Genomic DNA, 26,446 nt, shown 5'->3' on the forward strand with positions numbered 1-26,446 from the left:
CAGTTATCTGCAATTGACACTCACTGACTGACACTCAATGGAAAATGATAGCAATAAATTTTCGTATGTTGTCCAGCGTCACTGTTACCCCTGCTGCTAGTGTGCCGTTTGGGACAAGTTGACCAAGGAATTGCTTTTTTTTGCATTTGCTGCCTAGCATATAAATATGTTTGTTCCATGTGATGAATTAGCTCATTATCAAAAAATAATAAAAGAAATCTGCCAAACTACATTGCTCTTAAAGTGTGTTATGATTTCTATGTTCCTGTCAGTGCCAGTATAGATTGAAATAGTATTTGGAATATCATCTGTCTCACTCCAATCATCACTTCTTTCCACTCTTGCCCATTTCCTACCACTGACATTTGCAGTCAGTGAAGTTTGTAGGGGCCAGGGAGCTGCTGGTGTCACATTTTCAGTCCCATCACAGGATTCTAAAATAATACATAAATTGTAGTTGAACATTAAAGTGCGCGTCATATATCTTGGCGGCCGAGTTTAGGTTCGTTCTGCGCATCTGACATCAGAAAACACAGTCAGCCAATGAACAGAGAACGACGTTGCCAGATCTCGACTGCAGTGCAGAGCACGGATGAGTCTCTTCAGTTTTAGAAACGTTCAGTCATAAATACAGTAATAGAACAAAAGCAATGTCTTGATAGCAGACTTTCTTTTATAGAAAGTTTGGAAAAAGCATTCTTTATACCAATTGCTTCATATTCTATTAATTAATTAAACCAAACAAGCAATAAGACTCCTAATTCAGGCGATAGCAAGGAAAGGTGTTTGTTTGAATCTCACGAACTGCTTTTTCGCAATAAAGAACAGCGGTAATTGTTTATTTCCTATTGTACTTCGACGAAGCATGAGTAATTCATAGTCATATCAACAGTGTTTATAAGTAGTTGCGTGAGGTGTTAGAGTCCTTATGGAGTGACACTGTTCGATGAGCCGATGTAGCGGAACGGTTAAGGTGTTGGGCTGCCTAGTGAAAGGTTACGAGTTCAAACCTTGTGCGGTGCTTAATATTTTTTTCTTTATTTAAAAACAATATTGGAGTGCCTTACTTCACGATTTTTATTCGTTTGAATGAAATTTCTAGTGCTTTGCCTCTTCATTAACTTTTTCGCTGCTGCAGACACGTGCTCCCCGCATTCCGCGCTGTGCGCGATTGTGTCATCACTGCACTTCTCGCCTGTGCAGACACATGGTGTTCCCACTGCTTTGACACACTTATCATTCGATTTCACAAAAACTATTTGGCCAAAAAATTTGATGTTTACACGTCTTCTTGACTGATACCTTCCCCCCATAAATGACTTAATTTTGTTTTGATGTGTAGCATTAAATGTAGTAAACCATTGCACGAAATTTTGAAGAGTTTGCAGAGGTAAAAGTCCATAGCGTATACTTTCCGTATGGTCGATTTTAGTTGCCACAATGTTGAGAATGAAATGTGGACAAGATACCTAAATTTCATATAATATTTACTGTATAACAATATCTCATTTAATTTAAGTACCACATAGGTGTCGTATGTAATATTGAGAAATATTCCGTCTTTCGCGACTGTAATATAAGTTTTATTTACACAGGGCGCGTTTGGCTTTATTTTAAAGTGAAAGGTGAAAAGGTATGGCACATACACAATGGTATTCATGTTCTATTTCTTGTTTTTGTTCCACAGTCGCAGTTTTACCAATGGTATTGAAATATATCCCTCTTCTGCAACTGTAATAAGCGACTTATTTAGACCAGATGCGTTTCTCTCTTTTGAAGCATCATAAGAGGACTGTATTTTGTGTCCTCCATTGCCAAGTCACCTTTCGTAGTTTTGTGCTGCGGTAGCACAATATTCAACGTTTGTGTTGGCTCATCAGTGTTTTAGCAAATAAATGCTGTTTGTGTGTGCCACACACAAAATTATATTTGACATAGCTCTGAGCACTTCACTGACAGACGGTATATTCAAGTCCTAATGTTTTTGTAAGTCCACAGTTTTGTTTAATGTATTTTTCTACTTCCTTTTGATTGATTGAGGTGCTTTAAAATAAAGCCAAACGTGCCCAGTGTAAGTAAAACTTTTGTTACAGTCGCGAAAGGTGGAATATTTCTGAATATTACATACGACACTTATGTGGTACTTAAATTAAATGAAATATATAGGTATCTTGTCCACATTTCATTCTCAACATTGTGGCAACTAAAATCGACCATCCGGAAAGTATACTCTATGGACTTTACCTCTGCAAACTCTTCAACATTTCGTGCAATGGTTTACTATATTTAATGCTGCATAATAACTGCGTTGAACATCGAAACAAAATTAAGTCATTTATGGGGGGGAAGGTATCAGTCAAGAAGATAGGTAAAAATCTAATTTTTGAGCCAAATAGTTTTTGTGGAATCGAATGATAAGTGTGTCAAAGCAGTCAGAACACAATGTGTCTGCACAGGCGAGCAGTGCAGTGACAAAATCGCCCACAGCGCGGAATGCAGGGAGCACGTCTTTGTAGCAGCGAAAGGGTTAATGCGGCCGTGGTGGCTTTACTTCATGAACTGTGCGCTCCCCCCTAAACGTAAGCTTGCGAACTATGCTGTACTATGGCGCTGCTTCTCTTGGCGCGTGCGTCGTGTGCAACTGGCAACGCAGCAATCTCCCGCGTCTAGGCGGGCATGCGCGAGCCGCCAAGATAAAAGAATTGAACTATAGTACCTATGAAACGTGACTGTAAACAGTAGTGGCACAAAACATTGTAAAATAGTACCTTATCTTAAACATCATGTTGCAAATATACATAAACAATATAAAAATTTACTGAAATTACATTCGAGTCAGATAAAACATAAGTTTGATCTTCACCCGTGTCATCAGTATCAAAATCATCGCTAAGGTCATCCTCAGACCCCGTAAGACTGCAAAGAATTTCAGCATCGCTTAGTGAACTACTTCAACATACTGCTCCAAATATACAACGCGCTTGCACTGATGTCTCACACCCAAATGGCTGTCTTTGTTGTTTCCATTATCAGACTGCATTTTGGCAGAAATATATACTAGAAGCATTTATGTGCTTTCCAGTATCTGACACACACAATATTAGTCATGAGGGCCAAGTGGGGCAAGCTAACAACTGACTGGTGAGCACGACCCATAATATTATGGGCCTGGCAGTTCTTAAAAAAGAAGCACACTGCTTGTAATTTATGGGGAAGGCATTCTTCTGTACTCTGCTACCAATGTAATATCACGGCACTGTAAGTGTTAAAGAACATCTTTGAGGACTTCACTTTCCTGGTGATGAATCAGTGCAAGCATAGGTGAAGTTGTGGCTTCAACAAAGTCAAACATCCTGCAATGACAGTAGTAACAAACTGGTCTCTTGTTGGCAAAAATGTTTTGTCACCAGGGTGGCTATTTTGAGAGATAAGCATGTAAACATGAAGAATAAAGATGTAGGATGTGAATAACATTTGTTTTATTTAAAATGCTGTAAGAGTTTTCTCTCAAAAAAATTTGGAGGCATTACTTTTCATCACACCTCTGTACATTTAAAGTTGTGTGTGCACCTCTCTCTCTACATATATTGTTAAAATTTGCTACATGCAGTTTCAACTAGTATGACTTTCTGAGAAGCTGTTCAGAATGAATTTTTGTTATTATATTGACATTCTTGTGGTCTCTCACATGCCTTTAGAGTGCACTGTGAGTATCATATAAGTTAATTTCCTTGTCCACAATCTTATGGGGGCAGGTGAAGTTTGAACGTATTATCTTCTTTTGTAGCTCACAATGCTAGTAAAAGTTTTCATCACCAACATTGGCCACTGAAATTGGATTGGTCTCTGTTTACCATTGCTTCAAATTCTAGACTTGCTTCAGCATTTTAGTTCTTCAAAGACCATTCCTGAAGTATGATGTTTCTCTTGCAAATATGAGCTTTCTCGTAAACTGTTTCAAGTAAAGGGGGTAATGTTCACTGTATCTGTGGCATTAAATAAGTCACACTCCTGCCGCCGCCCCCCCCCCCCCCCCCCCCACCCTTCTGCATGTTTCTTGAGCTAGAGACTCATGAATGCCATCAGGTTTGGGTATTCCTACCTGACCACTGTGCAACACAGCATTGTCACAGGGAATGTGGTCTTGGCTTAACCACTTTGATCACAGTGATGGTACAAACCACTGTAAAAGAAAAAAGACCTCAATCTTAAGATATGCTTGTGTGCTGTGGTATGCATGGCTGTTAAGGCGGAACAGTCATTGATGGTCAACCTCTGGGGAACCCGTTGCAACTCAGTTGTGTAAGGCTTCCTCAAGGAAATAGGTCTCTGTCTATGTGGCTTTTTGTATCCCTAGCTGCTTGTGGAACACTATAGCAAATCCACAAAATCAAAGCCTTCCCAGTGCAACGGATGTATCATCTCTGAGTATGCACACCTATTCTCCCAAGAGATCATTGATACTTAAATATATTTAGTAATGGTGTTACAAATGCTAGTAATTTGACCACACATCATTGGGTTGTTGGGTTGCAGAGGTGAAGCTACTTGCAAGAAATGTGTAGAGGCATCCCATAATCTGGCACTGAATGCCTGTGTCCAGCTGTCTGCATCAACTGCTCTGGAAACCACCCAATCGGGAGCCAAGGCTGCTGAAGAACATGAAATGAAAGTTACAAAACATGTGTCTTAAGCAGAAGCTAAGAAAGAATACAAGGCTACAAAATCTCCTGTCTGCCACCTCTTATACTTTGTTGACGAAGAAACCTGTCTATGCATGGATACAATGTTCATTGATGAAGTCACATCATATGCATCTTTACCAGGCAAAGCAAAAAGAGTAAAGGTACAGCAACCCAGGTAGCCACGTCACAAGTGGAAGGTATAACTTTAACAATGAGTGTAGAGAAGGCACCTTAAAAACAGAATGCCTCTCAACTTTCCATTTTGCTGTCCCAGGTTCTATCATATGTCATATTGCTGTGTCTGACTGATGAAAAGGACAGCATGATGTTGGATGCCTCATCACTAGAGCCCCTCCACTCCCAGTTGTGCTATAAGAGCTTCACTGTCCAGGCACAACCACAGTGCTAGAATGGCTTCCATGAATGTTTACAGGACTTGTTTGGAGGAATTGAGATTCACTGTACAGGACAAACCTTTTTGCTTCTATCTCCAAGGGACTTGCGATAAAAATACATGTACGCTATGTGATCAAAAGTATCTGGACACCTGGCTGAAACGACTTAAAAGTTTGTGGCACCCTCCATCGGTAATGCTGGAATTCAAACTGGTATTGGCCCACCCTTAGCCTTGATGACAGCTTGCACTCTCACAAGCATCATTCAATCAGGTGCTGGAAGGTTTTATGGGGAATGGCTGCCCTCTCTTCACGGAGTGCTGCACTGAGAAGAGATATCGATGGCGGTCGGTGAGGCCTGGCACAAAGTCAGCGTTCCAAAACATCCCAAAGATGTTCTATAGGATTCAGATCAGGACTCTGTGCAGGCCAGTCCATTACAGTGCCACAGGCCGTGCATTATGAACAGCCGGCAGCTGTGGCCGAGCGGTTGTAGGCGCTTCAGTCTGGAACCGCGCTACCGCTATGGTCGCAGGTTTGAATCCTGCCTCGGGCATGGATGTGTGTGATGCCCTTAGGTTAGTTAGGTTTAAGTAGTTCTAAGTTCTAGGGGACTGATGAACTCAGTGTTAAGTCCCATAGTGCTCAGAGCCATTTGAACATTTTGAATAAGAGCATTATGAACAGGTGCTCGATCATGTTGAAAGATGCAATTGCCATCCCCAAATTGTTTTTCAACTGTAGGAAGCAAGAATGTGCTTAAGACATCAATGTAGGACTGTGCTGTGATAGTGTCACGCAAAACGACGACACCGTAACACCACTGCCTCAGAATTTTACTGTTGGCACTACACACGCTGTCAGATGACGTTCACTGGGCATTCGCAGTACCCACACTCTGCCATGGGATCGCCACATTTTGTACCATGTTTTGTCACTGCACACAACGTTTTTCCACTGTTCAGTCATACAATGTTTACGATCCTTAAACCAAGCGAGGCATCATTTGGCATTTACCAGCATGATGTGTGGCTTAGGAGCAGCCCCTCGACCATGAAATCAAAGTTTTCTCACCTCCCGCCTAATTGTCGTAGTACTTGCAGTTGATCCTGATGCAGTTTGGAATTCCTGTGTGATAGTCCGGTTAGATGTCTGCCTATTGCACATTATGAACCTCTTCAACTGTCTGCAGTCTCTGTCAATCAACAGACAAGGTCGGCCTGTACGCTTTTATGCTGTGTGTGTCCCTTCACACTTCCACTTCACTATCACATTGGAAGCAATGGACATAAGGATGTTTAGGAATGTGGAATTCTTGCATACAGACATTTGACACAAGTGACACCCAATCACCTGATTACGTTTGAAGTCCGTGAGTTCCGCGGAGTGCCCCGTTCTACTCTCACTATGTCTAATGACTGCTGAGGTTGCTGATATGGAGTATCTGGCAGTAGGTGGCAGAACAATGCACCTAATATGAAAAACGTAAGTTTTTGGGGGTGTCTGGATACTTTTGATCACATAGTGTACATTTATGTTTGTATGCTATCACCTCCACAGGAACGAAGACCCTGCTGGTGTAGGGTGTTCATCAAGGACACATTCCACTTCTTTCCTATGCCGTTAACCACAGTGTTACAAGCAGTGGCCATCGTGATTAAGGCCCATGTTACTGTTACAGTGTGCTTTGTGTACGTGCCTCCCAATGAGCCTGTTGATGATGGGATCCTCAAACAGCTTGTTGCTGAACTGCCACATCAGTTTCTTCTCTCAGGAGATTTTAATGCACACAGCACGTTATGGGGATCCATCACCACTTGGTCCAAGGGGTGTGTGATGGAGGATCTCACACAAATGGAAAGCATTATACTGATGAACATGGGTCGTGGTACGGATTTGTCTACTGCCATAGACTTCTCCATCTGCTCACCTGCCCTTCCATACAGTGCTCAGTGAGTTGGATGATGACCTTTTTGAAAATAACCACAATTCCATTTGGATCCATCCATCTAAAAGATGGAGCAGATACAGAAAGGAAGCCACCAAGATGGCTGGTTAGAAAGACTAGCTGAATGCCTTACAGCTACATCTGTTTTGAGCATTATGAAAGCATCTAGGACTGGGTGAATCACGTTCCAACTCTAATTCACCAAACTGCTGACATTTTGAACCCCCTGTCATCAGGAGCACCTAGGAAACAGCCTGTCACTTGGGGGTATAAAGAGTGTCATTCAAGATCAGGAAGACAGCTTCGTGGAGGTCGGTGTATTACAGATGCGGTTCTTGCAGTCTCTCAGGTGGTTAGGACAAAGGTGAGGAAAATAATATGAGGGAGTAAGCAGATATCTTGGTAAGAGTTCCTGAACACCATCAGTAGGTCAACACCCACTAGTAAAGTATGGGAAGCCATTATCATGATTTCAAAGTGAAAATCACAACTGTCAGTAAAAGCTTTATGAGAATGGGAATGCCTCCTTATGCCACTGTGAGATGTCGCTCGCATGTTGGCTGGATCTTGTAAGAACATGAGGGCCAATTATAGCCAGGATCCAGCTTTCCATAAGTATTCAGTGAGAGGAAAGGTTTGTGTTTGATTACCATTCCACCAACATGGATACAAACCCCTCCCTCCCTCCCTCTCTCTTTCCCTCCCTCTCTCTTTCCCTCCCTCTCTCTTTCCCTCCCTCTCTCTTTCCCTCCCTCTCTCTTTCCCTCCCTCTCTCTTTCCCTCCCTCTCTCTTTCCCTCCCTCTCTCTTTCCCTCCCTCTCTCTTTCCCTCCCTCTCTCTTTCCCTCCCTCTCTCTTTCCCTCCCTCTCTCTTTCCCTCCCTCTCTCTTTCCCTCCCTCTCTCTTTCCCTCCCTCTCTCTTTCCCTCCCTCTCTCTTTCCCTCCCTCTCTCTTTCCCTCCCTCCCTCTTTCCCTCCCTCCCTCTTTCCCTCCCTCCCTCTTTCCCTCCATCCATCCATCCATCCATCCATCCATCCCTCCCTCCCTCCCTCCCTCCCTTCCTCCCTCCCCCCACTCACCATCCCCCTCCACACCTTCACCATACCCCTCCTCACCTTCACCATGCCCCTCCCCGCCCTCCCCCTCCTCACCCTCACCCTCACGTCGCATCTGCTTGAGTTTTATAAAGTCTTTATGTGACCCCAGCTTGAAACAGATCCAGATTTATGGATCACAAAGATCTTCACACCTCAAAATGCTGTATGCAGTTCATCGCAAGGTTATTACACTCTCAGCCGGGGCTTATCTTAAGAGTCCAGTTGCTAGCTTGTGTGCAGAGGCTGGTGAGCCTTCACTGTCTATTCAATGTCTTCTCCTCATGGTACACCAAACACACATGCTCTGTCTCAAAATCACCAGCATTCACTTCTTTTGCCCAGCACCACTGAAACATACATTCTGTAACCTTCTGCAGGCACCGAGGCAGGTAATTTGAGAAGCCGTGAGTTGTGTGAAGGGAAGCCGTGAGTTGTTGTAGGTGGATAGCATTAAATTTCAAAGCGATGGGTCATGTCCCCCGGCTATTAGAGAGGCCCAAGTTACTTTTTGAATTGAATGGGTACAGAAAGAGTTTTATCCTAGATTATATTTTTAAAACTAAATTTTGAAATATTTTCAATTTCCACCAGATTTTATTAATGTTTACACTAATACTGTAGGGGTTCGATAAGGTATACCCTGTGAATAGGATGGTGCAAGAAGTATAAGATGCTCTCCTTTTCATGCTAAGCCAGAAAAAGGAAATAATTTTCTGCTGGTTTTCAGAACACAAAGGTATTTGGGGAAATCAACTCAGAGGTGCAGTTACCAAGGAGACTTGTTCCCTTCCATCTTCTGCTCACTGTTGTGTCCCTGGAGGCTATTGCCATATACACGACACAGAAAGCCGTGAGTTGGTGTGAGGCTCAGTGGCTAGATGTGAGGAATAATGAGCTGCTGTTGGTGAAACTTTCACTGTGACAGTGACTTACCTCCTCACGACCACAAGAAGAAATAGCCTTTACAGGACTTTGAATGGGAGAATGCCTATTGACACATGGCTTTCTCTTACGTTGTGAGGAGATACCAGTGTGTCATAGATGTTGAACACAGCTGCTGATATGACATATTGTAATTGAGTGTGTCTTATACAATGACCTGAGGACAGATCTAGGTCTCCCACAGGAATGCCCCTATTTTAACTGATAATGGGGCAAGTGTGCTCCAGATTTCAAGGTTTTGTGTGATGTCAGGACTCCTGGGATGTGAGATTTTATTGTGTTGTTGAGTTCCTTGATCATCCATTATTTTTATGTAGTCACCCAGCTACTGTAATCTGTTCCCTTTGTAACTCTGTGCTGGCTTTTTATCCTTGGTTTTATCTAGTTATTCTGGTGCATTTTATCAGAATTTTGTGGTTTGTCTTTCATTACTTATTTTTAATAGATTTCATCACCCTTCTCTCTCTCTCTCTCTCTCTCTCTCTCTCTCTCTCTCTCTTTCTCTCTCTTTCTCTTTTTCATGCAGTGGCGTGGCACTAATGACCTCGTTGTTAGGTACCCTGACAGGCAAATGATAATGTTAATCATGTGTTGAGCATTATAACAAAACCCATGTGATTTTCTGTTGTCAAAACAATTTAGCCTTTTTAGCTATCGCAAAAAGTGAATAAAACCTTCGAGCATGAAATGACTTGGCAGTGTCAGTTAAGCATTTTCTACGAAGTACTGTGCAAGGATTATCTAATGGGGCACAAAAATACTGTGAACCCATTCAGTTAACAATTATTCTGGTTTTTATAAGCCCCTACCCTCTCATCCAGTTAGATAATACTTTGAAATGGTGTTCATTTGGATCCCTTTGGACTGCAAAAAAAGTCTCCTGTTCTGTAAAAGGTACTTTTAGTTCATCTCAGAAATCTGGTGTAAATTTTTATGTGATCAGTTTCCTCAAACATCCCACTCTCCAAATATAATGGAAATATTTCAAGTTTCTGATCACCATGATAAATGATTTATTTGGATTTCAACCAAGTTAATTATTCCATTGTTTGCACACAATATTTTGAGGACTGTATTGTGTGTCTCCATAAGGTGGTGCAAACATTAAGCCTGTGTGTTTTTGCTTTCTGGGTCATATTCTGACTGAAGAGCTAAGACATATGTTTGCAAAGGAATGAGCACACAGATCGATAAACAAGTGGCAGTGCCTACAAGCAGGAGGTCTGTTAAAGAAATGGAGACACCATAAAAACAGTAGAAGGCAAAATATCTGCTTATGCTCACCCAGAATTGGCAGGAATATCAACATTTCATAGAGTAATAGCATGAGAGCAAAAAAACAAAAGCACATCAAAGGGTGCAGTAGATAACAGCTAATTAACTCTGCTATAAATACAGCATGAACAATAACTTGCAGTTTGGTTGGATTCCAGGCAGTGAGTGTACTCGGGATTACCTTCACAGCTACTGGTGACTAACACAAGGTTAAACTTAGAAATGTCATACACATTCTGTGTTCACATGAGACTTCCAATACTGCCTCTGGTTGGTCATTTAATTACCAGAATGTCAATTCTCAAAATGCAGTGCTGGTGGCTGTGTCCTTTTCCACAACTGATTTTCTCTCCTGTGTAAATGCTTAACAGTTTTTTTAAATTCACATAGCTTGCCACTTGCTTGTTATGTTGGCTGATCTGGACAAAGTGATTTTGTGTGTGAACTGAAGGAAAAGGAACATTAAGCTGAGGAGGAAGTTATTCATTTCCCTTGGTTAACTGAAATACATTCTACCTTTTTTTTATTCAGAAAGAGACAAATAAATGACATTTTACAGCACTAGGAAAATCTGATTAGCAACAAACCTATATTCAGCCTATATGGCTGATATGTAAATTGCTATACCAACTCTCTCCCAGAAAGAAGTGTTTAAAAACTATAAGACAGAAATATTATTATTTATTTTTTGCTGTAGGATTGAAAACAAATATAGATCACATTTCATCAGTATACAATGCCTTTACAGTGTTCTAGTTATTTTTTAAGTGGAGCTGGAACAATCCATCTCCTCCTTGTTAATTTTAGCAAATAGAAGGAACATTTTTTCTAAAACCATTAAACATATTGCTCTGAAATTTGGACTACATGTTCAGTGAATATTTCTCTACATAGTTATAATGCCATGTTAAGAAGTATTTGTTGGTTTTTGTTTTACAATTTTTTTTAAAACAGATGCTTACTTTTTTCTCTAAAATTTTGCACTTTTCTTCTATAACCCTTGAATTATACAATATTTTTTACAATTTGTTATAAAAATGAAGGAAAAGAAGTAAACAATATTGTGTGTAAATTTCAGTGATATACTGTTAGCAGTTTTTGAGAAAATGTTCCTCAAAGATGAAAATTTTGAAGTTACGGGAAATGGCTTCCAAAGTTTTTTAATACATTCCTGCCCCATATGATGGATTATCAGCATCCTCATCTTTTTCCAGTGTTAGTTTCCTTTTCACTGGTCTTTTCTTCCCTTTTGCTGCATGTTGTAGGCGTTTGTCTCCTCTTCCTGCACCTCTTAGTCTCATCAATTAGGCGCATTGTGAAAATGGTGTTGTGTCCTGGTTGGAAACCTGAATGTTTCAGCACATCACATTTGATAATGTTTCCTTCCTTGTATGTTGCCACTGCATCATACACTCCAAAATGCAATGTTTTTATCTGTACAAACACTGTTTTGGGAATCCTAATCCAAATTAAATTATTTACACTTTCATTTGGATTTTGTGTTTTCCCATGTAAACACTTTCCCAATAAACTAGGCTGTGATAAATCTCTGAATATGGGCTTAATTACATCAGTAACAGCATTTGGCAAACTGTTATTATAGGCTTATTCCTTTCCTGATTGGTACTTACACCATGAGTCATCACATGTTGGGCACAATGCATGTTGTGGGTGCTCATTTGTTGATGCAGTATGAAAAAAATAATGCCCATATTGCTCTCCTCATATGCTCAATGCTTCTTGTATTTTGACTAATTGCACACCCATAATACCTCTGCAATCTATCAGTTGCTTCATCTGTCAACCTTTCTCTTCCTCCAAGGGTTTTACCATCACTAAGCTTCTGGGATCCTAATGTCTGCTTTAGTTTGCGCAAGTGAGCCCCCATGCGCTTCTGCGCATGTCCAATGCACTCCTGTTTTATAATGTGAATTTCAGCACCATAAGGTTAGAGTTCCTCTACAGCTTTATATCCCTTAGAATCACCATCTCCTAGATAGTTAGTGTATCGTACATTATACAACTCCTGTGATCTGGAAAAAATTGCTTTCACTCCCTCTACTTCCAACGCTTCACTCGTGCCATGAAAATTTGCTTCACAACTTTCACTATGTTTGTCCTTGGAATTGCCCTTACATCTACAATGTTTTGAGAGAATAGCAACATCAATTACTTTACAACTATATCCACTGGTAGCTGTCACAACTCCATTTAGAGATTTATGATGTCTACATTCCCATGATCCATCTAAAGCAACAGTTAAAATCTCTCAAATTCCCATTATCTGTCACAGCTTCTTCAACTGCTTTCTTCATTGTTGCTTGAGCAATATCTTCAGCAGAAGATCCCACCAATTCGTTATAAAATTCAAACTCGACTGGTGGTTTTGGCAAGTTCATAATTCCACATTACGTTGTCTCTGCAGCACTGCCCTTGCCAATGCAATGCAAGCCATACGCTAGCCTAACATTTATATCATACACCTTCTTTCCACTATTACCACTACAAGGAATACTCTTAGAATTAGAAAACAAAACTTTTGCAGCACATTGGTTACACTTCAATAATATATTACATGCCAAACCAATGTGTGAAGTTATTTACAATTTCAGTCCTCTTTCTTCGCAGACATGGCATAATACATTGTTTCAAAATATTAGAGAGCAAGAAAATGTTATTTATTTCAGTCACATCATTATTGCCACTTTCATAGTTTTCAAATGTTTCTTTGCTGTCACAAAGTTTCTTGCTGGAAGTAAGTAGTTCTGTCACATTCATTTGGAGTAGTCGGTGAAGCAGTCTGAGCAGCATCTCCCTTTGAAACAACAAAAGATTTCTTCTTCCACTCATTGTGCCTTTTCTTAAACACTCGATTGCTGAAACAGGGTATATTGATATCCACAAACCAAATACGTAAAACAAGTACGAGCAAAATTCGTCAAATACGCAAAATTGAACAGCTAAACAACACAAAGCAAACTCCACAAGTCAACACACATGGTATAGGGTTTATGTTTACCGATATGAACAGTCACTTGTCACAGAAATAAAGCCATACAACGTTGGAAAACAAAACACTGTCTAATTCCACAAAGATACCCTGCTTGCAGCCAGCGAGTGCGCCGTCGGATGTGACACACCAAGTTGCTACAATTTTTTACGCGGCGCGTCAACTTTTCAGCAATAAAACGCACACTTAGAATTCACTTGGAAGGGTGAAACTTGATTTGTTTTATTCAGAAAACTCGAAATAGTTTTGTAATCAAAAAAACCAAAAAAAACATTAATTTTGTCATTTTCATCATTCCGGCTCCCGTTAAGAGTTTTTCTTAATTATTATTGTGGCTGAGATATTTGAAATTATGTTGTGACATTACATCAAAAATAAGAATCGTACAAAATTAGCAGTTCATTATTTCCTCTTGGATATGGTTTTGTTTGTATTCTATGGAAAAGTGCCGTTGACAGGTCATGAAGTGCATTTTAGGGCCTTTGTTTGCTGCAAAACAAAGCAAGAGGAAACAGCTTCATAGTAATGTTGGGCAGACCTTAGCAGTCTTGTAAGATTATTGGCGATAAAACTGTTGAAATATTGATTTTATTTTACAGGAGCCTCCACCACCATATCATTCAACAACGGGGAAGAAAGACCAGTAGGACTCAGCTTACAGAGAAGGCACAACATTTTGGGCATGCATAGTTGTACCTATGTATTACTCAAAGTGCGGATAAAAACTTGTCTTAATTATTATCTAAGCAAAAGACCAAAACTGGCAGTTGTTCAAGGCAAGAAATTTTGATGCACAGTTCAATAGAAAATGAAGTAATAAATGTTTAATGTGATTGTGACATTTCCTTACATAATAGCTTAATAGGTTGTTGGTTCTTGATGGTTTTTGTCAGTTGTCCTTGGGAATCTGTAGATGTGTGTGTGTGCGCTTGTAATATATGTATTTGTAAGGTGTATCAAACACCTACATGACAGTGTATTTTAATTTCCTGCATCAATTTTAATTGTACAACAACACTTTCAAACTGTCAGTTAACACTTGCTATTTAAATAAGATCTGTTTGGGGCACTGTTCCCCACCAATTGCTATGTGCCGTTTGTTGTTCCCGTACTGGGTGTGATCATTTCCAATACAATAAATATGGACTATCTATGCATAGGTTACAAATAATAAAGATATCCCTTGTATATAAGGCATCATGCATAATTCTGATTGTTGTCTGTTTATAAGATATTATTACAGAAAATATATGAATAGCTGGGTCTTTGAATGTGCACAAGTATTCAGCTTCAGTTGTAGTAACAATCTAGCTTTTTAAATTCATTCAATAAACTCATTTATTTTCCTGTATGTAATTATTTCAGTTTCATTTGCAATACTTGTACGTAACAGTTTTTCCCTTGATTGTTACACTACAGTATACAAATCCAATATGCTATGCAAGTTTTGTGCATGTGAAAGATATAATAGTTTTTAAAAATAGTGAGATTCTTTATTTTAAAAATGTTTACTGTGAGACATACTGTTTGTTGGCTCTAGAGTGAAGAATTTTAGTTCTAAAAATGGATTGGGAGAACATACTTCCTCCCCTTCAGTCTCTAATTTGTCGTATCCCTTAATGCCTACAACCTCAGCCATATCTCATCACGCAGAATCGATTATCGCTAGCAAAGTTGGATTTTTCCGTGGAGCCTCTACACCCAAATACTTTGCTGCAATTCATAGAATGAAAAGTATCTTTGCACTAAAGACTTGGTGTAGTTTGGTGGCCTACTCCCATGTGCCACTGCCAAAAATACTCATAAGATACTGTTAGTAGGCTGTTTGGATGCTGGCTTGGACTGGAAACTGATGCACGATTACATAGTATGAAATGGAACACTGATTTAAAATATATGTTCATTGATCAGATTTCAAATATAAAACTGAAGCTGTCATGACTCCAAAGGTTTGTTTTCCTACAGCATGATATGGACACCAAAAATTTTAATGATTATTCCTATAGTGTTATCTTGAAGACCAAACTGCAAAATGATGATGGAAAATACTGAGTGGAATACAGAAATGGAAGAAGTAAAGATAAAAACTTGCTGTATAGTAGAATTCTTGAGTAGTTAGTAAACTAGATTGAAAACCTACAAAACTACTAGGCCCATTGCCTTATGAGAACACACTATCATTGTACAGAATCATTCTATTGCATCATCTTGGGTAATAAATTTATTTTAATGCTCTTCCACTGTGGAAGGTTGTTGACTCTACATTTTAACACTGAGTTTAACAATCACAGCATTATATCCAACATGGATAAAATCAAATAAATCTAAAGTCAATAAAAAATTCATACTTCAAAAGTGGGCAATAAAAGCAGTGTTCTGAAGCTTGTAGGGAATGCGAATTTATCTTGAAGAGAGTTGAAAAAAAAAATAGCCAAATTCTTTAGAATATCATAAAGCAACTGGAGAAGTGTTGAGCTATGTGTCTGATTTCAGTAGGTATTCAAATAACACATAGTCATTGTAGGAACTACTAACTACTTGGTAAGATTATTGATTCAGATTAAGCCACTTACTGACTAGCTGTGGCTGTCAGGCTCATATATGCTTATGCACACAAAATGGTCATTAGTGGCAGTTATGCACAGTTGATATGCAGCTTTAAATGGCTGCATTTTTGCTTGACTTGCTGGTGAATCTGCTCTAAGGTAATTTGGAAACAGTAGTTTATTGATAAAAAGCAGACATAGAACTAAACTCTGTTTTAATCGCGCACACGCACACACTGAATTGATTTTTGTTGAATAAAGTTGTTTTTACACTTCCATTGAATTAGTCTAGTTTTCTTTTTGGTATATTTTGCATTCAAAATCATAAATGTTTAGTTAAAAAACACAGTGATGTATAGAAAAGTTTTTGCTTTTTCTGTGGCATAGAGAAATTTGGTTCTCAGATTCCCATTACATCATTAACTTAACACTTGGCACATACAGAACTGCAGCCAAAGCATGTCAAGAGTTCCAGATACTAATTACAAAGGTGTTTCAATGCTTATTTGAGAGTGATTAATAAGCTGTGTTGGAATCAGACACATGCACTTCATGCCAGAAATAATGAGCAACAAGGTAAATTTACATACTGAAGGGGGGAAAAGCTGCTTGGATTGGAAACAGAGGTACATGAAGTATCCACTGCAACATGCTATATGGTAGCTTGCAGAGTATACTCTAGATGAAAATAAATATTTCTTGCAACACGACTGTGGTATTAGACAACTGCCACAAGTACTATAATGTTCTAGCTGTACAACACCTGAGAAATACTGATGACATTGCAATCTCCTGGTTTATATATTTTGATGGTTTATAAAACTTCTTAGTCCTGTTGAAAATAAAGACTGTGCGATGGTGCAAAATATTAGCAGTAGAGGTGTTGAAGCTGATGACACAGACCAATGATGGAAAAACTTTCTTGCTGAAAACAACTTATTATTGTGTTTTTTGGGGTGGAAAATCCAAATATGATACAAAACTGTATCACCCACCATTTCTTCACATTTTACAGCTAAATTTATTAAATTAAGCAATTTTTAAAGTATTTAACAGCTATTATATAGTTAAAATAATTTAAAAAAGAGGTGTACTGAATGTAGATGACGTTGGTAGCACTGCTGAAAAACAATTGCTGGCAAAAAGAAAGGTCGCTTCTATTTTTGTGTTAGCAGGTGGTTCTTTTATTTACTGTCAACCTAACATCACTTTCTCGTTTCCTGTGAATGTTCTCAGTACAATGTCTAATCGTGGTTGTAAAAACTCTGCTGGCAGTTTTTGTTATATTTGTGGTGAATTTGTGATTAAAAAACACCAAAGAAACATTACAGACTTTGTGAAAAAGGTTTATCTATCATACTTTGGATCTAAACGGTGATCAAGATAAATCTTGGGCACCACATAAGGTATGTTATGTGTGTGTTGAAGATCTGAGAAAATTGTCCAAAAAGGAGGAAAAAAGCCTTTATATTTGCGTTTCCTACAATTTGGAGGAGCCAAGAAATCATTCCGATGATTGCTACTTTTGCAGTATTGATATTACTGGTCATAATTTGAAAAACAAGAAGGTAATAAGCTACCCTAACGTTCTGTCCACCATCCGACCAGTAGGGCATGGTGTAGATTTGCCGGTTCCTGAAGCACCAGATAATTTAAATTCTATTACAACAGAAGGATTTTCTGATGTACGGTCTCATTTACATGAACCAGATGATGATGATGAATTCCATTGTTTAAACAGACCGAGCTTAACGATTTGGTTAGGGATCTGGGCTTAATGAAAGAAAAAGCTGAATTGCTTGGCTCTAGATTAAAAGAAAATAACTTATTGGCAGTTGGAACCAGCATATACATGTATAGAAAGAGAGAGCAGCAATTTTCCAACTTTTTTCAACAAGGTGATTTAGCGTACTGCTCAAACATTTTTATACTATATAATAAAAAGCATATTGCTCGAAACTATGGGTGAAATCATGGGTAAATCATGGAATTCTTTTAGATAAGCTAAATCATTATGGTTTGAGGGGGGGCAGTGCACAAATGGTTTAATTCATACTTAACTGGAAGAATGAAGAAAGTTGAAATAAGTGGTTCAAGTAATGTTAAAACAACAGCTGATTCCTCAAACTGGGGGGCTATCAAGTACGGGGTCCCACTGGGTTCGGTCTTAGGTCCTTTACTGTTCTTGATATACATTAATGACTTACCATTCCACATTGATGAATATGCAAAGTTAGTTCTTTTTGCTGATGATACAAGTATAGTAATAACATCCAAAAACCAAGAACTAAGTGATGTAATTGTAAATGATGTTTTTCACAAAATTATTCAGTGGTTCTCAGCAAACGGACTCTCTTTAAATTTTGATAAAACACAGTATATACAGTTCCGTACAGTAAATGGCACAACCCCAGTAATAAATATAGACTTTGAACAGAAGCCTGTAGTTAAGGTAGAATTTTCAAAAATTTTAGGTGTGTCCTTTGATGATAAGAGGTTAAACTGGAAGCAACACATTGGTGGTCTGCTGAAACGTCTGAGTTCAGCTACGTATGCTTTTAGGGTTATTGCAAATTTTGGTGATAAGAATATCAGTAAATTAGCTTACTATGCCTACTTTCATTCACTGATTTCGTATGGCATCATATTCTGGGGTAATTCATCGTTGGGTAGAAAAGTATTCATTGCTCAAAAACGTGTAATCAGAATAATTGCTGGAGCCCACCCATGGTCATCCTGCAGACATCTATTTAAGGATCTAGGGATCCTCACAGTAACCTCACAGTATATATATTCACTTATGAAATTTGTTGTTAATAATCCAGCCCAGTTCAAAAGTAATAGCAGTGTGCATAGCTATAACACCAGGAGAAAGGATGATCTTCACTATGCAGGGTTAAATCTGACTTTGGCACAGAAAGGGGTAAATTATGCTGACACAAAAGTCTTTGGTCACCTACCAAACAGCATCAAAAGCCTGACAGATAGCCAACTAACATTTAAAAATAAGTTAAAAGAATTTCTAGATGACAACTCCTTCTACTCATTGGCTGAATTTTTAGATATAAATTAAATTAAGGGGGGCAAAAAAGAAGAAGAAACAACTTAAACATTAGTGTCATGCAATATTTTGTGTAATGTAATATCTTGTACAGACATCTTTTATTAACCGACTCGTTCCACATCATTACGAAGTGTCGTATTCATGATCCATGGAACAAATATTAATCTAATCTAATCTAATCTGATACAAAAAAACTAAGGCTAGATTTGGATTCAGCTCATGAAAATCTATAAAGATCAGATATCAAAATAAAGAAGTTTTTCAGAAAGAAATTTTCTTTGGCCTGTGTAATTAACAGATGCATCCAGTGAGCACATACAGAAGAAACAACAATCTTTTACAATGACAATTGGTATAGCACCGTGCATGTGATTTTTTTTTTTATGCTTTCTTTGCCTTTTGTGTAAATAAGTCACAATTTCTAATTTTCAGCCTTATCTGTGTGCCAACACATGATTGTCAAATTACGCCTGCCTTGACATATTTCATAGCTCTTCAAATGGCAAACTGTGTCTGCTGCAATTGGCTGTCAAGACAGGTATACTGGGGATAAATATGACCTTTAATTTCAAGGCCATCCATGAAATATCTTGACTTGCCCTATTGCACAGTTCTGCAAGAATCTGAGGCTGTTGTTGACCCCAGACTCTGAGCACCACTGTACTGTGTCATTGCAAGGATGTTTACATTCTCCGCCGCCTTTTCCGACCCCACACGGCCCCTCTTCCGACCCCACACGGCCCCTCTTCCGACCCCACACGGCCCCCCCTTCCGCCCCCCTACCGCGCCCCTCCCGCCCCCCTCCCACCCCCCTCCCACCCCCCTTCCACCCCCACCCATGGCCCCCTGAACTGCTATGAGCACTCGTTCAGTAGAAGAGATGTATTTTACAGTACCAAAGATGAACAAGTGCTCATTAGCTCTTAAGCTAAGCCTTTGAGAGCCCTTGTTTACTATACTTTTTCTTTGAATAATTGTACCTGTCATAGCCCTAAAAATTGACCATTCCTTTTCGGACACTATGTATACCAGGTAATACTGTTGCTATTGATGAAATCATTATAATAATTATAGGATGATTTTTATTTTAAAAGTATATTTCATGTAGATGCTATAAATATGGTGTTAATATTTTAAAATTATCCTTTATTATTGGATGTACTCTAAGCACATTGAATTACACAGGTTGCATGAATGTTGTCTCTAAAATTTTGGCAGAAAGTGTTGTGCTGAGTTTATTACTATTATCGTAATGGCCAAACAATTGACACACACAAATGGAACCCATCAGTTCCTCTTATAAAGCAGCTCCTTTGAAATAAGATAAAATTGGTGGGGACATTGAAAAAGAACAGAAGGCATTGTCCACCAATCAATAAAAATACCTTAAAAAGGGTGAAGTTGGAGGTAAAGGTTTGTCTAGTAGCATAGAAGGCCAGAAGGGAAGTGTTCTTTCTTTCTGCCAAGAAACCATTATTAGCTATTGTTCCATCAGGCAAAGCCTGATTTGGAAATGGAAAAATAAAACCAGCAGCCATTGTTGAATATAGCGAAGGAAAATATGGCATAGATATTTCAGACCAAATAATTAGTTACTTTTCTTCCATATGGAAAAACATTTTATGGTACAACATCGTCTTTGAATTCCTCATGAGCACCTCAATAGAAAATGCATCATTATCATGGAGCAGACTAGCTATAAATAAAGGGCAAATAAGTAACTTTAAGGTGGAAAGTACAAAACATTTACTTGAAAATATATGATGGACAGATAAAAAGTTGACTTACAAAGTGGCGGCTGGAGTGAACTCGTAAAATATATGAAAGTATATGGGCTTTTGAAGTCAGTGGGGCTCTCCTTTGGCAGAAGGATTGAAGGGAAAAGCAGAGGATGAAGGAAACGGACTGGTGAGGTTTAGGAAATGAGGAAAGTTACGGTAAAAGTCATGTTGAACAGAATGGGAAGGGGTCTGTTAAGTGTTTCCTCCTGCTGCTACTTTGTGAGTAGATTTTTTTATCCGTCCATGTTATATTTTTAAACACTGATATTTTTGTTGATATAAATCATGTACTTGGTATGTCAGCTCAGCAATAATTGTTGCAAGGCTGTTGCAGACAAGAAAGATTACTGCAAACCCATGGCCCAGTAATAGAAAATATGCATTCCTACTGGCTGACAATTACAGCTTGAATATAGAAGTTTGTAAGACTCCAGGGGTTTTACCTAAAGATTTCTGAAACTCCTGGAAGGCCCAAAGCTTTGATGTGTGAAGAATGTAGTGATACATTATGTAACTTGCAACAAATAGCTCCAACCACCTTGTTATTCACAAACACTAAATGGTATGCATGTGAAGGCATAATCCTGTTTGCCTACTTAATAATTTTGTACATTGTATTTGTGAATGTTAACTTCCAATATCTACATCAAAATGGCTATTCTGCAGTTCACACTAAAGTGGCTGACAGAGGGTTCATCGAACCACCTTTGGACTGTTTCTCTACTGTTCGACTCTTGGACATTGCACGAGGAAAACAGAAACTTAAGTCTTTCTGTGCAACCTCTGATTTCTCTTATTTTATTCGATGACTCATTTCTTCCTACATAGGTGGATGGCAGCAAAGTATTTGTATATTCGGGGGGAAATTTAGTGGTTGAAATTTATTGAGATCTTGCCACAAGGAAAAATTCCTTTGCACCGATTGACAGTTCTGTGAGTTCTTGGAAGAATATTTTGTGTCATTAATTAAAACACAAATGACACTGATGCAATATCCTACAATTTTTTTTACAATTGTATTGACGAACTAGGATCACGTTAACAATTTCAGTTGCTCTTCTTACTTTGTTGTTGTTTCCTGTGTTTGCAGTATTCCCTCATTTTCTCCCCATGAAGTCTCTTCCTTTCTTCTGTCCATGTTGTTCCCGATTTTTTTTTTTTTTTATTTCATCTGCTTTGAAAGCCTTCCAACTTTAGTATTTTATTCTTAGAATGGTTTCTTTCTGCTATTTCTGATTCTTTGATGTTGTTTCTTTCTAGATATTTCCTTACTTCTGTAATCCATGCTATTGTCAATTTCTTCTTCCAGAAATATAGGTTTTGTTCGTCTATTTCCATCCATTCAGTAGAGGTGTCTGAAAAAGGTTAATCTTCGTTTAGCCATTACTTCAGATATTTTCTCTATATTTTTGTAGATCTTATTACTTCTTATTTTCCAACCATCTGCAGTTTTTATTGTGCCCATTATTTTTCTAATAATCCTTCCTTCCAGTACCCCTAGTCTTTCCATCTTATAGTTTGTTAGGCATTCAGATCCATACAAACATTCTGGTCGTACCACTGTGGTGTAGTGTTTTAGTTTTGTTTTTCTAGATATACATTTCTTGTTATAAATATCTTTGGTCAAAAACCATATGCTCTTTCCATTTTGTTAATTCTTACATCTATTGCAGATTTTTCTAGTCCATTCTGTTGTACAGTCTCTCCAAGATGTTTAAATGTATTTACTCGCTCTAGTGTACCTATTTGTGTTTCTATGCATTTTGGCCCATTTTTTTATATTTGTCATGAATTTTGTTTTTTCAGCTGAAATTTTGAGACCAGTTCTGTTCGCTATTTTTTATTACAAAATCATCTGCAAAAGCCAAGCAGTTTACCTTGATTCCATTTGTTTTCCTTCCCAGAGTTATTGGTTCAATTTTGTGATTTTTTTAGCTCTGAATTCCAGATCCTTACAATTTTTTTTCTAGAATACAATTAAACAGTAAAGGTGATAAACCATCACCTTGTCTAACACCAGTTTTTATTTCAAATGGCTGAGATACTTCTGCCATAAATTTAACTTCAGATATTGTACCTGTTCATGTTTTGTGAATTATATTTGCTAATTTTGATTTACCACCAAATTCTCTAATGACCTTATCTATTGTTTCTCTGTCTATAAAATCAAATGATTTCTTTAAATCAATTAATGACACTATTATTGGTTTGCTGGTTAACACTCTGTGGCAAATTATTGACTTTAAGTTAAAAAATTGTTCTGCACAGGATCTTCCCTTTCAAAAACCACCCTGATATTTTCCCAGTTGTTTGTCTAAAGTATCTGTTACTCTGTTCAGGAGAATTTTTGACAATATTTTGTATGCCACTGGCAGAAATGACACTCCTCTGTAATTGACATTTTGTTTGTCTCCCTTTTTATGTAGTTGGTGGATTAATGAACTGGAACTACAATATTTTATTTATTTTACAATTTAAATATAACAATAAAATTTGGTGACATGTTGCAAGGAAGTGGATAAACAAATAATCTTGTCTTTGACAGATCCTATCTTACAAAAAGATAATGTACTAGTGAGATTAAGCATGTAAGTAAAACAGCTGTAATTATGTAAAGTAAAACTTTTTAACAGGGCAAGTGAAATTATAATAAATGAAATAAAAGAAAAAAATATGGTATGTCATTTAGAGGGGTAATCTGCAACATGTCCTGGATGGGATTATGGATAGCATTTGTTATTAGAATTGGTAAGTAAGGGGACTGTGTCTGGTAATTCAATAATAAGTCTGGGGAAGTGGACATATATTGCTTCCATTGTGTCACTAGGTAGTTCATCTTTCTCTGTTTATGGATGTGAGGTAACACTTCATGTTGCACCTTGTAACAACAGCCTTCTTTAAACAGGCAGTCTGCAAAAGTAGGGTCTCCTTTTCAAAGTTTTCAGCTTCTGTTGCATTCCTTCAATGGATGCATAGTGCCCTGCCAGACTGACCCATATTTAGAAATTCCCACAATTCCTCTTTTTTCCAAAACTGAAGTTCTGTATTTGCCATTGGGTAAAACAATTCGACAATGTTGTGCACATAAAATGATAGTTTCAGACTCGTGTTTAGGTTTTCTGGCTACATTCAGAGAGAGACTTTTCCTACGTATAGAATTGTGCACCATTTATTGTGGTCTTCAAGTGGAGGGTCGAGAACAGGATAAAGAATGCTTTCTGTGCATTATGGAGTCCACCAAGACAGGAGGGTGGCCATTGTTTGATTGCATTTAATTCAATTTGGAATGTATCACCTCTCATGGGGATTCTAGGAGAGTTACCATTTGATGAAAGGCAGCTTGTATATGTGTAATGGGGTGTTAACAATTGACAGATATTACAATATCTGTGGTGGTAGGTTTCCTATAAATCTTCAAGGTATTAATACGATCACTGATGTCTCTGGTTGGATCTAAATAATTTATGTAGTTACCCCCAAACTCCATCATGAATGTTTCAAAGTTATGTGATAGTATCCATCATCAGCACACCACACCACACCACACCACACCACAGCCCCAACATACCTAAACCAGTATTCAACCCTGGAAGAGAATTGTTTATTTTCCAAAAACTGTTTTTCAAAATTTTCCATGAAGATTTCTGAGGGAGGATCCCATAGCTGGACTGAACAGTTTTTATATTTTGCCAATGAAATGGAAATAATTTTGTGTTAGGGTACACACACTAGCCTGACACAAAAGTATTTTCATTTCATTGGCAAAATATGAGAACAGTAGGATGGTCTAGCTATGGGATCCTCCCTAAGTCCTGTCCTTGCAGAGATCTTCATGGACAGTTCTGAAAAATAGTTCATGAAAAATGACCCACTTTCTTCCAAGATTGGATACTGATTTAGGTATGTGAATACCATGTTGTGCTTAGGGATGGGTACTATCAGAAAACTTCAAAACACCCCTCAGGCAGCTGAATTCTAAACACAACAGTATAAAATTTGCAAAGAATTTTTGGGGTCACTGCATAAATTTATTTAGATCTGAGAATATACATTATAAATCGTATTCATACTTTCAAGATTTATAGGAAACCTACCTCCACAGAACTGCAACACCTGCCAATTCTCAACACTCGGTGACTCATAAACATGCTGCCTTTCATTGAATGATACATCGCCTAATATACATACCATGAGTGATGACAAATTCCAAATTGAATTAAACTAATAGCATCAGACAATGGACACCCTCCTGCCTTCGTGGACTCCGTAATGCACAAAATTCAGAAACAACAAGCGTACTGTCTTCTTTACCCTGTTCTTGACTCACCACCTCAATACCGCAATAAATGATGCACAATTTGTAACGCTCCCGCCCTAAACGGACGTACGTTAGCTGTATAAAGCCTGTACTGTAATAAGTTCACGGGCTTCACCTTATAAATAAGGATTTTAGTACATAAGTTGACCGCGTGTACCTAATAGAAGCAAGATCGGACTTGTATTCAGTCAATAACTACAGCGATGCATCAAGCAAATGTAAAGTATAATTGCTCGTTCACATGGACAAGAAGTATACACAGTAGATGCTACCTATAATTAATAATTCGGTCGCCAGCCTACTTAGGCAATGAGTGAGTTTTTCCTTGTACAAGTGGGTGCATGTACAAGCATGGTAACACGTAGTAATGATGCGTTATATGGCAAAGTTTGGAACCAGAAAAATCCACTGAACTAAAGCTTTCTCTTTTTGTATTAATTTGGACGAGATAAATTCACACAACACCACACAGCAATGATTACTACGAACTGCATTTTGTCTATTGATCAGACTGAAATCGGGCATAGATTGTCCTAGAATGAGCAGTTTTGAAAGCACACATTCAATGTCACTATTAAAATTGGAAAACAACACTAATACACTTAGGATTAATATAGAACTTAGCTTTACTGGACTAATCTAATCAGTACACTTCAGGGTTTGAAAAGAATGGACAAGATAGGGGGGGGGGGGGGGGCCTGAAACTGTTATGGTCGTTATACTGAAACTGTTAAGTACTAAAAGGCAAATTAACACTCAAAATTATCAATCTATGGATAACTACTCTTTTGTCTTACTTCTGAGTAATTTAACTGTCATTATTTCTGTCTCAGATTAATTAAATAACATCGCTAACTCAATTCAAAAAACTCTCTTCCAATTTAGTCATACTTTTGTTCTTTACCAACATTTGCAATAACACACAGAACTTTTAAACTTCTTTATAGCATAGATTGATCTACTGATAATTCTTATTAACACTAATTTTTAAACTTTCAGTTCAGGATACTCGGGTTACACAATACGAGGTAAGGACCCTGTCTAGGTCAGTGATCAGGATCAGTAATGGCTAGGTCAATTCTGGTAAAAGTCACGTTATTATTGAACAGTTAGAAACATTTTCGACACTGGTCCACACAGATAAACTTCTAAAGATGAAATAAATGTTTGACCTGTGCAAGTCGGTGCGGCGGTTGGCGGGCAGCGTGATAGCGGGCAGCACGGCACACATACAAGCACGGCTAAGGTTCACACTACATAGGCACTTTCCTTCTTCTTAGCGTCGTAATCTTTCCAACTTGGTGCCTCAGAATATAGCCATGCCAAGTAGTCGTCGGAATCGGTGCATCCGAGGCTCAATGGAATCCACTTTTCCTGGGTAGCCGC

The 26,446-nt window shown here is 38.3% G+C and overlaps 1 protein-coding gene across 1 annotated transcript in view; it reads left to right on the top strand.

Moving 5' to 3' along the window:
• LOC126253344 (WW domain-binding protein 2) overlaps window positions 1-14,707 on the top strand; it is a 146,131-nt gene extending 131,424 nt beyond the window's left edge. Inside the window, exon 7 of the mRNA XM_049954611.1 lies at window positions 13,951-14,707. Within this exon, the coding sequence (XP_049810568.1) occupies window positions 13,951-13,998 (48 nt within the window). The 3' untranslated portion in view covers window positions 13,999-14,707. The remainder of the gene's footprint in view (window positions 1-13,950) is intronic.
• The last annotated feature ends 11,739 nt before the right edge of the window (window positions 14,708-26,446 follow it).

This window comes from Schistocerca nitens, chromosome 4 (genome assembly GCF_023898315.1).
Source record: "Schistocerca nitens isolate TAMUIC-IGC-003100 chromosome 4, iqSchNite1.1, whole genome shotgun sequence".
NCBI lineage: Eukaryota > Metazoa > Arthropoda > Insecta > Orthoptera > Acrididae > Schistocerca > Schistocerca nitens.